Here is a 17097-nt window from a genome sequence, read left to right as displayed (position 1 = left end):
CACCCGCGCAATACAATCCCAACGGTGAAGCGTGCTGGTGGCAGCATCATGCTATGGGGGTGTTTTTCAGCTGCAGGGGCAGGACGACTTGTTGTCATTGAAGGAAACATGAATGCGGCAAAGTACAGAGATATCCTGGATGAAAACCTTTTCCAGAGTGCTCTGGACCTCAGACTTGGCCAAAGGTTCACCTGCCAACAAGACAATGACCCTAAGCACACAGCTAAAATAACAGAGGAGTGGTTTCAGAACAACAGCCAGAGCCCTGACCTAAACCCAATGGAGCATCTCTGGAGAGACCTGAAAATGCCTGTCCACCAACGTTCACCATCCAACCTGACGGAACTGGAGAGAGTCTGCAAGGAAGAATGGCCGAGGATCCCCAAATCCAGGGGTGAAAAACTTGTTGCATCATTCCCAAGAAGACTCATGGCTGTACTAAAGGGGGCTTCTACTCAATACTGAGGAAAGTGTCTGAATACTTATGACCATGTGAGATTTCATTTTTTATTTTTTAATAAATTTGTACATTTCTGGGTTTTTTCAGTTAAGATGGGGTGCAGAGTGTACATTAATGAGAAAAAATGAGCTTTTTTGAATTTACCAAATGGCTGCAATGAAATAAACAGTGAAAAATTTAAAGGGGTCTGAATACTTTCCGTACCCACTGTACGTGTGTTTACTGGTAGACATTGGTCACTAAAGAGAAGTAGAAGTAGAAGAGAAGGAGAAGTAGTGGACAATGATGGAGAATAGTCACAAGTGGATACGGGTCAGTGTGGAAAATTGGTCACTGAGGGAGAGAGGTCACTAAAATATGATTGATGGTAACTGGGAGAGAAGATTATTTATTTAGGATTACTTGGATAATATTTGATAAATTATTTAGCAGGTTAAACAATTGCAGCTTTTCTGTCATCTGTCAGCCCCTTCTCAAGTCATGGTAATTCGTAAGGAGAAAATGTCGCAAAACAGCGTGACCCTAATATGGCAAGAACCGGATCAGCCAAACGGCATCATATTGGAGTACGAGATCAAATACTTTGAGAAGGTGATTAATTATAGTTATCCAATACATTATACCTCTTTTGTCTGCGTATTTGTATATAACTTTTCCCCCTTCAATGTTACTCATAATCTGTCCAAATCCATTCAGAAGCAAATTGAAACTTGTGGTTGCATAAATCTGCACTAATACTTTGTTGCAGTCCTCTGTGAATTTCTGGCAATATTCAGTCATTTTGGGCCGGATTCTATCAGTGCGGCACATCTAGACTTGGCAATCTCTGCCCTCATTTCCTTGCAGTAGCTCCCCATTTGTGAGATTTCGAGGGTATCTCATGGTCTGGGCTTGGGCTGGACTGTTCCAGAACTTCCATATTTTTCTGATGAAGCAATAGTAAGAAAAGATTTCCGTCTTGTCATTTTACCCAACAGGCCATACATATGAAGAATACAGGATATTTTTCTCACATGTAGTATACAACTAGGAGTTGTCAGAAATTCCTGCAGCTCCTTTAATGTTGCTGTCGGCCTCCTAGCCATCTTTCGGATCAATTATCCCCTTGTCTTTTCATCAGTTTTGTAGGGCCGGACAGTTGGAAATGTTACTGTACCCATGATCTCTCAGCTGTTATCCTTGACATATTTAATACGTTTTTACACTTTTATTGACAAATACTTTAAGTTTCTCTAAAGACTCAATATTCCCTGTGCTGCCCCTTAATCTCCATTAATCTTCAAACTTCTCACTTTCACCCTGGTAGCTGAGTATCGGCTTCTGGGCAGATCCTGAGATGGCTGCCTATTCATGTCTCATCGTAACTGAGTTTATAACATTTTCTGGGTTTCCTTTTGTCACTTTTTGAGCATGGACCTCAGGTTTTCAGTGGGATTAACATCTGGGAACTTTCTGTTTATTGACTCAGAATTTAGTTTTCACTTTTGCCCTGTGACATGGTCGCCATCATGCTGGAAAAAATATGATTCATCAATACATTGCCCCTGGATATTGGGAGAATTTGCTCTTGGAGGAGATTTAGATCTCATTCCTTATTCATGGCAGTGTTCTTAGGCAAAATTGTGAGTGAGCCCCACACATGAATTGTCTCAGAAGACTTTACTGTTAGCAGACACAGTTTGAAGGCTGTCAGCAGAGAGCTCACACAGAATACCACTGCTGCCACCATGTGAGGAACCTGCACATCTCCACCCCACCTGACATCACTATTACGTCAGACGGATCACGTGATGTGGTCTCCCCACTTTCACCAATGGAACGTTCCGCACCCCCTGGGACATAGAAGGTCAGCTTGGTACAGTTTTACACAGACACCCCCTGCCCACACTGGCCCAGGGAGGCAAGGAAAGTGATAGGATGTGGCCCATGCTGTCGTGACGTGACACCACACTTACTCACAACGCTGAAAGGCCCTTTTCATTAGCAGCAGTGAAAGCCCCATAGGATTGCCACCAGTTCCTCGTTAGATATAAGCCCGGTCCGTTAACAGGATTATAACAGGCCGGAAACAGTCCTGGCAGCATGGAAAGTTAAACCAAAAAACAGACATACAGTACAGACCAAAGGTTTAGACACACCTTCTCATTTAAAGATTTTTCTGTATTTTCTATTTTTCTGTATTTTCATGACTATGAAAATTGTAAATTCACACTGAAGGCAGCAAAACTATGAATTAATACATCTGGAATTACATACTTAACCGAAAAGTGTGAAACAACTGAAATTATGTCTTATATTCTAGGTTCTTCAAAGTAGCCTCCTTTTGCTTTGATGACTGCTTTGCACACTCTTGGCATTCTCTTGATGAGCTTCAAGAGGTAGTCACCAGGAATGGTCTTCCAACAATCTTGAAGGAGTTCCCAGAGATGCTTAGCACTTGTTGGCCCTTTTGCCTTCACTCTGCAGTCCAGCTCACCCCAAACCATCTCGATTGGGTTCAGGTCTGGTGACTTTGGAGGCCAGGTCATCTGGCATAGCACCCTATCACTCTCCTTCTTGGTCAAATAGCCCTTACACAGCCTGGAGATGTGTTTGGGGTCATTGTCCTGTTGAAAAATAAATGATGGTCCAACTAAACACAAATCGGATGGAATAGCATGCCGCTGTAAGATGCTGTGGTAGCCATGCTGGTTCAGTATGCCTTCAATTTTTAATCTATCCCCAACAGTGTCACCAGCAAAGCACTTCCACACCATCACACCTCCTCCTCCATGCTTCACGGTGGGAACCAGGCTTGTAGAGTCCATCTGTTCACCTTTTCTGCGTCGCACAAAGACATGGTGGTTGGAACCAAAGATCTCAAATTTGGACTCATCAGACCAAAGCACAGATTTCCACTGGTCTAATGTCCATTCCTTGTGTTCTTTAGCCCAAACAAGTCTCTTCTGCTTGTTGCCTGTCCTTAGCAGTGGTTTCCTAGCCACTATTTTACCATGAAGGCCTGCTGCACAAAGTCTCCTCTTACCAGTTGTTGTAGAGATGTGTCTGCTGCTAGAACTCTGTGTGGCATTGACCTGGTCTCTAATCTGAGCTCCTGTTAACCTGCGATTTCTGAGGCTGGTGACTCAGATAAACTTATCCTCAGAAGCAGAGGTGACTCTTGGTCTTCCTTTCCTGGGACGGTCCTCATGTGAGCCAATTTCTTTGTAGCGCTTGATGGTTTTTGCCACTGCACTTGGGGACACTTTCAAAGTTTTCCCAATTTTTAGGACTGACTGACCTTCATTTCTTAAAGTTATGATGGCCACTCGTTTTTCTTTACTTAGCTGCTTTTCTCTTGCCATAATACATATTCTAACAGTCTGTTCAATAGGACTATCAGCTGTGTATCCACCAGACTTCTGCACAACACAACTGATGGTCCCAACTCCATTTATAGTGCAAGAAATCCCACTTATTAAACCTGACAGGGCACACCTGTGAAGTGAAAACCATTCCCGGTGACTACCTCTTGAAGTTCATCAAGAGAATGCCAAGAGTGTGCAAAGCAGTCATCAAAGCAAAAGGTGGCTACTTTGAAGAACCTAGAATATAAGACATAATTTCAGTTGTTTCACACTTTTTTGTTAAGTATATAATTCCACATGTGTTAATTCACAGTTTTGATGCCTTCAGTGTGAATGTTCTACTTTCACAGTCATGAAAATATCGAAAAATCTTTAAATGAGAAGGTGTGTCCAAACTTTTGGTCTGTACTGTATGTATTCGTTGATCAAGATAAAAGAGCAGCCCAAGATTAAATTATATATTTAATCGACTTAAGGGCACACTAGACAATACACTATAAACATGATGGTTACATATACAGCTCTGGCAAAAATTAAGAGACCACTAAATAAAATCCCTGTCATGGCCAGCCCAGTCTCCAGACCTAAACCCCATTGAATGGAATGTAATCAAGAGGATGATGGATAGTAACAAGCCATCAAACTAAGAAGAACTGCTTACATTTTTGCGCCAGAAGCAGTGTGAAAAACTGGTGGAAAGCATGCCAAGATGCATGAAAGCTGTGATTAACCCCTTAATCCCATATAAAGTACTATCCCGTCAAGGTGACCTGGGACTTAATTCCCAGTGATGGGATAGTACGTCATATGCGATCGGCCGCGCTCATGGGGGGAGCACGGCCGATCGCGGCCAGGTGTCTGCTGACTATCGCAGCTGACATCCGGCACTATGTGCCAGGAGTGGTCACGGACTGCTCCCGGCACATTAACCCACGGCACACTGCGATCAAACATGATCGCAGTGTTCCGGCGGTACAGGGAAGCATCGCGCAGGGAGGGGGCTCCCTGCGTGCTTCCCTGAGACGATTGGTACAAGTCGATGTGCTCACCTTGTACCGAGCGTCTCCTCCCTGCAAGCCCCGGATCCAAAATGGCCGCGGGGCTACTTCCGGGTCCTGCAGTGAGGTGGCTTACCAAGTGCCTGCTCAGAGCAGGCGCTGGTAAGCCAGGAGCAGGGCACATCAGATCGCTGATCTGACACAGTGCTCTGCAAAGTGTCAGATCAGCGATCTGTCACTATACAGTGATGTCCCCCTGGGACAAAGGAAAAAAAAAAATCTTTAATGTGTAAAAGAAAAATTTTAAAAAAATTCCTAAATTAAGAAAAAAAAAATATTGTTCCCATGAATACATTTCTTTATCTAAATAATAAAAAAAACAGTAAAAGTACAGATATTTAGTATCGCCGCGTCCGTATCGACCCAACCTATAAAATGGTCCCACTAGTTAACCCCTTCAGTGAACGCCGTAAAAAAAGAGGCAAAAAATGCTTTATTATCATACCACCGAACAAAAAGTGGAATAACGCGCGATCAAAAAGATGGATATAAATAACCATGGTACCGCTGAAAACGACATCTTGTCCCGCAAAAAACAAGCCACCACACAGGATGATCAGCAAAAACATAAAAAAGTTATAGTCCTCAGAATAAAGCGATGCAAAAATAATTATTTTTTCTATAAAATAGTTTTTATCGTATAAAAGCGCCAAAACATAAAAAATTATGTAAATGAGGTATGTCTGTAATCGTACTGACCCGAAGAATAAAACTGCTTTATCCATTTTACCAAACGCGGAACGGTATAAACGCCCCCCCCAAAAGAAATTCATTAAAAGCTGGTTTTTGGTCATTCTGCCTCACAAAAATCGGAATAAAAAGCGATCAAAAAATGTCACGTGCCCAAAAATGGTACCAATAAAAACGACAACTCGTCCTGCAAAAAACAAGACCAAGACCTCACATGACTCTGTGGACCAAAATATGGAAAAATTATAGCTCTCAAAATGTGGTAACGCAAAAAATATTTTTTGCAATAAAAAGCGTCTTTTAGTGTGTGACAGCTGTCAATCAAAAAAATCCGCTAAAAAACCCGCTATAAAAGTAAATCAAACCCCCCTTCATCGCCCCCTTAGTTAGGGAAAAATAAAAAAAATTTAAAAAATGTATTTATTTCCATTTTCCCATTAGGGCTAGGGTTAGGGCTAGGGTTAGGGTTAGGGCCAGGGTTGGGGTTAGGGTTGGGGTTAGGGGCGGGGCTAGGGTTAGGGTTGGGGCTAGGGTTAGGGCTACAGTTAGGGTTAGGGCTACAGTTAGGTCTGGGGCTAAAATTAGGGTTAGGGCTGGGGCTGCAGTTAGGGTTGGGGCTAAAGTTAGGGTTAGGGTTTGGATTACATTTACGGTTGGGATTAGGGTTAGGGGTGTGTCAGGGTTAGGGGTGTGGTTAGGGTTATGGTTGGGATTAGGGTTAGGGGTGTGTTTGGGATAGGGTTTCAGTTAGAATTGGGGGTTTCCACTGTTTAGGCACATCAGGGCTCTCCAAACGCGACATGGCGTCCGATCTCAATTCCAGCCAATTCTGTGTTGAAAAAGTAAAACAGTGCTCCTTCCCTTCCGAGCTCTCCCGTGCGCCAAAACAGGTGTTTACCCCAACATATGGGGTATCAGCATACTCAGGACAAATTGGACAACAACTATTGGGGTCCAATTTCTCTTGTTACCCTTGGGAAAATAAAAATTTGGGGGGCTAAAAAAACATTTTTGTGGGAAAAAAATTAATTTTTATTTTCACGACTCTGCGTTATAAACTGTAGTGAAACACTTGGGGGTTCAAAGTTTTCACAACACATCTAGATAAGTTCCTTGGGGGGGTCTAGTTTCCAATATGGGGTCACTTGTGGGGGATTTCTACTGTTTAGGTGCATCAGGGGCTCTGCAAATGCAACATGATGCCTGCAGACCAATCCATCTAAGTCTGCATTCCAAATGGCGCTCTTTCCCTTCCGAGCTCTGCCATGCGCCCAAACGGTGGTTCCCCCCACATATGGGGTATCAGCGTACTCAGGACAAATTGGTCAACAACTTTTGGGGTCGAATTTCTCCTGTTACTTTTGGGAAAATACAAAACTGGGGGCTAAAAAATATTTTTTGTGGAAAAAAAAAGAATTTTTATTTTCACGGCTCTGCGTTATAAACTGTAGTGAAACACTTGGGGGTTCAAAGCTGTCAAAACACATCTAGATAAGTTCCTTAAGTGGTCTACTTTCCAAAATGGTGTCACTTGTGGGGAGTTTCAATGTTTAGGCACATCAGGGGCTCTCCAAACGTGACATGGTGTCCCATCTCAATTCCAGTCAATTTTGCATTGAAAAGCCAAATGGCGCTCCTTCCCTTCCGAGCTCTTCCATGCGCCCAAACAGTGGTTTACCCCCACATATGGGGTATCGGCATACTAAGGACAAATGGCACAACAACTTTTGGTGTCCAATTTCTTCTCTTACCCTTGGGAAAATAAAAAATTGGGGGTGAAAAGATCATATTTGTGAAAAAATATGATTTTTAATTTTGACGGCTCTGCATTATAAACTTCTGTGAAGCACTTGGTGGGTCAAAGTGCTCACCACACATCTATATAAGTTCCTTAGGGGGTCTACTTTCAAAATGGTGTCACTTGTGGGGGTTTCAATGTTTAGGCACATCAGGGGCTCTCCAAACGCAACATGGCGTCCCATCTCAATTCCAGTCAATTTTGCATTGAAAAGTCAAACGGCGCTCCTTCCCTTCCGAGCTCTGCCATGCGCCCAAACAGTGGTTTACCCCCACATATGGGGTAACGGCGTACTCAGAACAAATGGCACAACAACTTTTGGGGTCCAATTTCTTGTTAGGGCTAGCGGAACGCACCGAGTAAATAGAGATGTTTTTATTGATATTGGTGAGTTCGCAGCCCGGGGTCCACGGTGCAGGAGTACCTGCTGCTAGCAAACGGCGGCACTATATGGCGGTATGGACTAACAGAGTTAATTCACCGAGTAGCCGTGAAAGCAAAGCACTGTGCCCTGTAAGACTTCACAGAGGCACAGGCTAACTGCCCAAACAGAGAGCAGTCAGTGGTCACGCATGCACACAAAACTCCTCGCCAGAGGTGCCAGCATTCTAGGGGCTTATTTCAGCCAGGTCCCTGAATACATACAAACACAAAATCCTCGCCGGAGGTGCCAGCATACTAGGGGCTTATTTCAGCCGGGTCCCTGAACACACTCTCACGTGACCACACTGGCGCAAAGCACATAACAAAGGACAATACTAGCGCATGGCCGTGCGGTCATGCGAGCCTTAAATAGTTGCAGCACGTACAGGACCTTTCTAGAAGGACCAATGAGAGGCTGCCACAGAGCGTGAGCACCTACAGGACCTTCCTGAAGGACCAATGGCCTTAGCTGCAGTACCTGATCATGTGACCCTTGATCTCCACTGAGAGATCTTACTGTGGGCATGCTCAGAACGAGAAAAGCAGGACTTAGTCCCAGAAGCGTCTGCTCGCCGCTGCCCAGCACTGACTTCAATGGCAGAAGCAGGAAAGGTAGCAGTAACTCTTTGCACAGAGTCAGACTGAGCGAGACGCTAGGACCGACGTCTCCGCTGAGCAGGCTCCACTGCGGCAGTAGAAGAATGGGAGACCGCAGCGGAGATGGCCCGAGATTCCCCCTGTGCAGAGGTGGGAACTCGATCCCTAACATTTCTTCTCTTATCCTTGGCAAAATAAAAAATTGTGGGCGAAAATATCATATTTGTGAAAAAATATGATTTTTATTTTTACGGCTCTGCATTATAAACTTCTGTGAAGCACTTGGTGGGTCAAAGTGCTCACCACACATCTAGATAAGTTCCTTAGGGGGTCTACTTTCCAAAATCGTATCACTTGTGGGGGGTTTCAATGTTTAGGCACATAAGGGGCTCTCCAAACGCAACATGGCGTCCCATCTCAATTCCAGTCAATTTTTCATTGAAAAGTCAAACGGCGCTCCTTCCCTTCCGAGCTCTGCCATGCACCCAAACAGTGGTTCCTCCCCACATATGGGGTATCAGCGTACTCAGGACAAATTGTACAACAACTTTTGGGGTACATTTTCTCCTGTTACCCTTGGTGAAATAAAACAAATTGGAGCTGAAGGAAATTTTTTGTGAAAAAAAAGTTAAATGTTCATTTTTTTTTTTAAACATTCCAAAAATTCCTGTAAAACACCTGAAGGGTTAATAAACTTCTTGAATGTGGTTTTGAGCACCTTGAGGGTTGCAGTTTTTAGAATTGTGTCACACTTGGTTATTTTCTATCATATAGACCCCTCAAAATGACTTCAAATGTGATGTGGTCCCTAAAAAATATTGGTGTTGTAAAAATCAGAAATTGCTGGTCAACTTTTAACCCTTATAAACTCCCTAACAAAAAAAAATTTTGGTTCCAAAATTGTGCTGATGTAAAGTAGACATGTGGGAAATGTTACTTATCAATTATTTTGTGTGACATATCTCTGTGATTTAAGGGCATAAAAATTCAAAGTTGGAAAATTGCAAAATTTTCAACATTTTCGCCAAATTTCCGTTTTTTTCACAAATAAACGCAAGTTATATCGAAGAAATTTTACCACTATCATGAAGTACAATATGTCACGAGAAAACAATGTCAGAATCGCCAAGATCCGTTGAAGCTCCAGAGTTATAACCTCATAAAGGGACAGTGGTCAGAATTGTAAAAATTGGCCCGGTCATTAACGTGCAAACCACCCTTGTGGCTTAAGGGGTTAAAAATCATGGTTATTCCACAAAATATTGATTTCTTCCTGAGTTAAAACATTAGTATTGTTGTTTCTAAATGATTATGAACTTGTTTTCTTTGTATTATTTGAGGTCTGAAAGCACTGGGTTTTTAAAAATTTTTTGACCATTTCTCTTTGTCAGAAAAAAATACAAAAATTATTGCTTGGAAATTCGGAGACATGTTGGCAGAAGTTTATAGAATAAAAGAACAATAGAATAAAACTAGAACTATAGAATAAAAGAACAATTTACATTTTACTCAAAAATATACCTATAAAGAGAAAAATCAGACAAACTGAGCATTTTGCAGTGGTCTCTTAATTTTTGCCAGAGCTGTATATAATGGTCAGATGTGCAAATACAATAGTGGAAGGAGAAGACATATAAGCAGAATATGTCAATTATCAGGTTGATATTGGACCATGTGTGTGCTGGGCCGCAGGGGGGATGGGCTGCCAGCTGTCTCCTTGGTCCCTTCTTAGCACATTACTCAACGCTGCCCCCATTTTTGAAGTGACCAGCAAGCATACCAGAGATAGAGACCATATGGCCTTACACTAGCCTTCATCCCCTTTGGGTCACTCCCCTCCTGCTCTCTGAGATGAACCTAAATCCACTCCCCTTGCCTCTTAGCAGCTATAAACTGCAAGACTTAAGATGAGTCATAATTCTTTATTAGGCCTCTTTCACACTTCAGTCTTTTTGTTTCCGTCAAAATCCGTCGTTTTGTGAAAAAAACAGATCCAGCAAATGTTGCTGCTGGATCCGTTTTTTTCTCATATTAGCGACGGATTGTGACGGATGGCTTTCCGTTTCATCCGTCGTTTGACGGATCTGTCGTAAATTCTGTGTCCGTCACCTGAAAAACGGATCCAGTGCATCAGTTTTTTACAATCTGTACAGGATCCGTCCTTTCAAAACTTTGACGGATTGTGATTGATTCTAAAAAACTGATGTGTGAAAGAGGCCTTAGACGGTACTAGGGAATCAGTTTTGGTGCCATTAGATCCAGCCCCTGCTACATGTTAAGACCAAACACAGCTCTGTTATTTGGTTTCAACTGGCTGTTCTATGATTCTCCATACCCTTGGGTGCTAGAACGGGTAAAGACACAAGCAGGTGTTCACCATGCTTTGGGGATCTCGGACATATATGTGATGTACAGCTAGAATGTATAGCATCTCCATAACTCTTTATGGAATCATGTTTCTAGAATATTCTTTGGCACCTACAGCATGACTCTATAGTGCAAGAAGCCTTTGGCCTACTGTGAGTTGGAGATGACTCAACGTGTGAGATCTGTCACTCACAGGCTTTGAGACTTGACACCCCTGCTGAGTTAGCTACACACTGAAGATGGTCTAGGTGCTCTGTTACAGCTGCACACTGAAGGGGGTTTATAACCCCATCCCACAAAGTATACACTGTGTTCCAAATTATTATGCAAATAATATTTCCTCATATTTTCTCTAAATTACCTATCTGAATTGCAGTCATTATTATTTTCCAGTCATCTACTATTCTATAATTGCAATGTTTTGGAACAAACTGCCTATGAAAACAGAATCTTTAAAAAAAAAAATAAACGCTCAAAATGCATGTTCCAAATTATTATGCACAGCAGAGTTTTCAACCTTTTTTTTTTATTTTGAACAAAAAAATGGTCAATTGTGAAGTTATAAGCATTATCAGCTTATTACAATATGAAATCAAACAGTTTTCAAGTGAAAACTTTATTCTAGGTGATGTTACTAGAGTTGAGCGACTTTTTCTTTTTTCGGATGGAGTCGGGTTTCGCGAAAACCGACTTTGTCAAAAGTCGGGTCAGGTGAAATCGGCCGATTATTGCGAAAAGTCGGGGGCCGACTGAAACACAAAACCCAATACAAGTCAATGGGGAATCAAAGTCGGTAGTGAGTGGAGGACAGGAAAACACCTACAGTGCCCATTTTAATGCCAAAAACATCAATTCTTATTACTGAAGCTTGTCAATCTTAATTTACTTTATAATAGTTAGGCATTGAAAACTGGGGGTCATTTGGCTAAAGTTGTGGGGGGGGGGTAGGGCTGGCTCAAGACTTTCGTGGGCCCTGGAAGCGCGGAATAAGTCACGGTGGTGGAGCAGGGTGAGGTAAGTATTTCAACTTTGCAAGTGCTGTGATCCTGAGTAAGCGGGGGGGCCCACTCGTTGGCTCTGGCACAGGACCCCTCATAGTACGGCGGTGTGTTTGACGGCGGGTGGCGCCTCCCACTGGCAGAGACACTTTTGCGTACTATGAGGGGCCCTGTGCCAGTGACGTCGCCACCTGATGAAGGAACCTACACTTTCATCTGCACCTTCCTCTTTGTCCCCGTGTAAGGTGGTATAGTATGCGGGAAGGGGAACCTGACTTTCAGCAGGGTCAGATTCTGGCTGTGTAGAGTGCAAGGGGAATGTAGTGGTCTGGGTCAATGTACCAGCAGACTCATCTAGCAGTGGCAGGGCAATGGGCAGGATGACGAGGAAACACAGATATAGGCCCAAATAATAAAGTAGGCTAAATGCAGTTCAAAATTGGTAACAGGACTAAACAGGTGGCATTGCTTTGTTCAGTGGAGGAAAAACTGTAATGAGTGGCAGACACAGTTAGTAGGCCCAAATAATAAAGTGGGCTAAATATCTGAAGCGATGGCCGGGGGACCACCACTGTGCAGGAAGACTACTGTACACAAGATGAAGTGCAAACAACAAAGGATAGATTTATTGGGAGGCAAGGAATGAAAGGAACAAGGAAGATGCAAACAGGGGTTTACAATAGCAAAAGACAATGTATATGAGTTATCTTGTCCGTAAAATAGCACAGTGCTCCGACATTTACAGACTCAGAATTTGTCTCACAAGCAACTTTAAACAATGAACAAATAACGATGCTACTCTATGTATAACCTCCCTGGCCTTTACTAAACAGGCCCCACCGTGTACTGACTACTGAAGCCTGCACTAGGCCCTAACTGGTGCACCATACAGGAACAGACTCACGGTGATGTTGGAGACTCAGGTCCAGTCCCAGGGGGCCCCCAGAAGTCCAACACGGTGGTGCACACGGATTCCTGTCAGCTCTGCGAAGTGTGGTCTTCTCCTTTCTTCTGGATCCTAGGGATGCTCCTGGAAACTGTAAGTCCCCTTCTCAGTATCTTCGTGGCTTCACAAACTAGCACAGAACAGCCACCTTTGCTGTAACCAGAAAAGTCTATTTCACAAACGCAGTCCATCTCAAGCTGTGTAACCTTTCTTGCAGCAAACAGCACAAAGTTCTCTCCAGCAGCTGCAGCTCACACACGCTGCTACAGCTCCACACCTGCACTCTGCACCGACCAGTTCATAACAACGATTAGAGCAGGGGAGAAGCAGAACATTCCATTCCCCAGGCAAGGGGGTGCAGCCTCTTAAAGTGACAGCGTGTTCCTTACTGTCCATAACAGCACCACTCTCTTACATGTCTCCCTTCTTAATGATGGTCGTCCTCGGCCATCACAGCATCAGCGTCAAAGTGTAATGGAGGAATGTGCAATGCGGAAACAGCACCTATAGAGGAGGCAACAAAGGTGTAACAAAAGACAGAGCACACGGTTCTACATATCGGACTGGTGGAACCCCTGCATTAGACCTCTGGGATCTCCGAAGCTCTTGGCTGTCAGGCAAGGCTTGACTATCTTCCAGAGGAACACTTGTTGCAGGAGACATCGTGAGCTCTTGTCTGGTCTCGTCCTCACATGGCGGTACTGGTACATCCATGGGATTACCGTCTCTGTGCGGCTGAGGACCCCCTACTGTGTCAGGGACGGTCCACCACTCATCATCGATTTGGCCATCAGGCATGACAGATTCAGGAAGTGGAGTGGAGTGGCGCCTTCAATGGGGTAGAACAGACCTCAGACCAGCAAGGCCGCAGCATATTTCTGTGAAGTACTCTAGGGGCGGATGCCCCATTCTCAATTTGTACCTTGTAGACAGGGCCGTTAGCATACACTCGCTCGATAAACTTGTACGGCTGTACTTCCCATCTCTCACCTAGTTTTCCCTTAGGGCGTTTCTCTCTGACTAATACTCGGTCTCCAGGTTGGAGCGGTAACTCTTGAGTCGGTTTGCGGCCCATATGTTCTTTTTCTTGCAGTTGCTGACCCGCCAACCGCCGTATCGTTTGCAATCGTTGCCGATGTTCTTTCACCCATGAGGTGACAGTTCGCTCCATCAGCCCCTTTGGCTGTTCCAAATTCAGCTCAATGATCTCTCGTCCAGCTCTTCCAAACAACAGTAGATAGGGGGTATAATCCGTGGTGGCGTGGACCCGATTGTTGTAGGTCCAGACCAATTCTGGCAGATAGTCTGGCCAACACGCCTTCTTATCCTCCTCCAACGTTCTCAGCATTTGAAGTAAGGTTCTGTTGAAGCGTTCACAAGCTCCGTTGCCTTCAGGGTGGTAAGGGGTGGTCCGGGACCGCTCGATGCCATACATGCGATACAATTCTTCCATGACCTTGCCTTGGAAACATGCGCCTTGGTTGGAGTGGATGCGCTTTGGGCACCCGTACACCCGGATGAAGTCTTGACAGATGGCTTGCGCCGCCGATTCCGCAGTCTGGTCTCTAGTCGGAGTGACTACTGCGAACTTAGAGAAATGATCGGTCATTACCAAACAGTATTGCAGCCCCCGGGCCGAGTGCTCCACGAAGAGGTAGTCAATCATCAAGACTTCTAGCGGTTCCTTAGTTTGTATGGTCTGGATGGGTGCCCTCTGTTCAGTACTCTTAATGAGGTCACATACTCGACATTGCCGGCAAACCTCTTCCACCACAAGCTCCAACCGGGGGCAATACACATACCGCTGTAACCATTGGTAGGTCTTTGTGGGGCCGAAGTGCGCTCCGAATTCGTGGGCTTCTTTAGCTACTTCTTGAGCCATTCTTCCTGGGATGACCACTTGCCACCTTACTTCCATATCTTTTGGCTGTTGCCTCTTACGATATAGTACTGACTCTCGCACTTCCAGTCTATCCCACTGGTGCAACACACTCCTCATTTCAGAGTCCAGATCATCTCTCTCTTGTTTGCCAGGCTTCCGCTTTTGCGTTACCCACCATTTCATCTGTCTCAGCCCTTCGTCTTCGTCCTGAACGTGTCCCCATTCCTCATTGGTTCTCCCCAGGGACCGGGGTAATGCGCAGGCCTCCCTTCTTGACTGGGCCACAACCATTGGGGGCTTAAACTTATTAAAGTCTGGGGTTTCCTCCTCTTCGAGTTGCTCATCAAGATCCCCCACTGGAGTCTCCACAGGCACTCTTGACAGCCCATCAGCATTTGCGTTTTCGGTAGCAGAGCGATAACGGATGGTAAAGTCGAACTTGGCTAGGCGAGCCATCCACCATTGTTCTAAGGCCCCCAATTTAGCATTCTCAAGGTGGGCCAGGGGATTATTGTCTGTCCGAACTTGAATCTTGGTACCTGTCAGGAAGCCTGCAAACTTTTCTGTCATGGCCCACACCAGGGCCAGGAGCTTTAACCGGAAGGAGCTGTAATTGTGAGGGTTTCTTTCGCTGTCTCGCAGGGACCTGCTGGCATACCCGATGACTCTCTCATGTCCATCCTGTATCTGTGAAAGTACTGCACCGAGTCCATGAAGGCTACCATCTGTGTACAACAGGAACGGTTGATCGAAGTCTGCGTAGGCCAAAATCGGGGCCGAAGTAAAGGCATTGTTATGATCCCAATGGCAGGGGACCTCAAAGATTACAGCAAAGTCTGCAAAACATAAATACCAGCTCATAGGGAAGTGGTAACTAGGCTGACCATATACCTGATCCTAGCGCAAACACTAACAGCAGCCGGGGAACGTGCCTACGTTGATTCTAGACATCTCGCGCCAGCCGGAGAACTAACTACCCCTATCAGGGAAAATAAGACCTCTCTTGCCTCCAGAGAAAAGACCCCAAAGTAATACAAGCCCCCAACAAATAATAACGGTGAGGTAAGAAGAAAAGACAAACGTAAGAATGAACTAGATTTAGCAAAGAGAGGCCCACTGACTAATAGCAGAATATAGTAAGAAGACTTATATGGTCAGCAAAAAACCCTGCAAAATATCCATGCTGAATATCCAAGAACCCCCAAACCGACTGACGGTGTGGGGGGAGAATATCAGCCCCCCTAGAGCTTCCAGCGATAACAGGAATCACATTTTGTACAAGCTGGACAAAAAATATGAACAATGCAAATGATCAAGAGTACGAAAGCAGGACTTAGCTTATCTTGCAAAGAACCAGGACCTGAAGACAGGAGCAAACAGAAGTGAACTGATTACAACGATGCCAGGCACTGGACTGAGAATCCAGGAAGTTTAAATAGCAACACCCCAGGCCTAACGAAGCAGGTGAGCACCAACCTGGTAAAAGACAATCCAAGTGCCAAATCACTAGTGACCACAAGAGGGAGCCAAAAAGTATAGTTCACAACAGTACCCCCCCTTTAAGGAGGGGTCACCGAACCCTCACCAAGACCACCAGGGCGACCAGGATGAGCAGCGTGGAAGGCACGAACCAAATCGGCCACATGAACATCAGAGGCGGCCACCCAGGAATTATCCTCCTGACCATAGCCCTTCCATTTGACCAAATACTGGAGCCTCCGTCTAGAGAGACGAGAATCCAAGATCTTCTCCACCACGTACTCCAACTCGCCCTCAACCAACACCGGAGCAGGAGGCTCAACAGCAGGAACCACAGGCACAACGTACCGCCGTAACAAAGACCTATGGAACACGTTGTGAATGGCAAACGACACCGGAAGATCCAAACGAAAAGAAACCGGGTTAAGAACTTCCAAAATTTTATAAGGACCAATAAAGCGAGGCTTAAACTTAGGAGAGGAAACCTTCAGAGGGACATACCGAGAAGACAACCAAACCAAATCCCCAACATGAAGTCGGGGGCCCACACCGCGGCGGCGGTTGGCAAAACGCTGAGCCTTCTCCTGTGACAACTTCAAGTTGTCCACCACATGATTCCAAATCCGCTGCAACCTATCCACCACGGAATCCACCCCAGGACAGTCAGAAGACTCAACATGACCCGAGGAGAAACGAGGATGAAAACCAGAGTTGCAGAAGAATGGCGAAACCAAAGTAGCGGAACTAGCCCGATTATTAAGGGCAAACTCCACTAATGGCAAGAAGGTCACCCAATCATCCTGGTCCGCAGAAACAAAACTTCTCAAATAAGCCTCCAGTGTCTGATTAGTTCGCTCCGTTTGACCATTAGTCTGAGGATGGAAGGCAGATGAAAACGACAAATCAATGCCCATCTTAGCACAAAAAGATCGCCAGAATCTGGACACAAACTGGGATCCTCTGTCGGACACGATATTCTCCGGAATGCCGTGTAAACGAACCACATTCTGAAAAAACAAAGGAACCAGATCGGAAGAGGAAGGCAACTTAGG

General features: G+C 44.9%; 1 protein-coding gene across 2 annotated transcripts in view; it reads left to right on the top strand.

Annotated features, from left to right (window-relative positions):
• Window positions 1-17097, top strand: part of EPHA8 (EPH receptor A8) — a 123722-nt gene that overhangs the window by 58460 nt on the left and 48165 nt on the right. For both annotated transcript variants that reach the window (XM_077260520.1, XM_077260519.1), the window contains one exon: window positions 927-1051. In XM_077260520.1, the coding sequence (XP_077116635.1) occupies window positions 927-1051 (125 nt within the window). The remainder of the gene's footprint in view (window positions 1-926; window positions 1052-17097) is intronic.

Source organism: Ranitomeya variabilis, chromosome 4 (assembly GCF_051348905.1).
Source record: "Ranitomeya variabilis isolate aRanVar5 chromosome 4, aRanVar5.hap1, whole genome shotgun sequence".
NCBI lineage: Eukaryota > Metazoa > Chordata > Amphibia > Anura > Dendrobatidae > Ranitomeya > Ranitomeya variabilis.
This window is presented reverse-complemented; position numbering and strand designations above follow the sequence as displayed.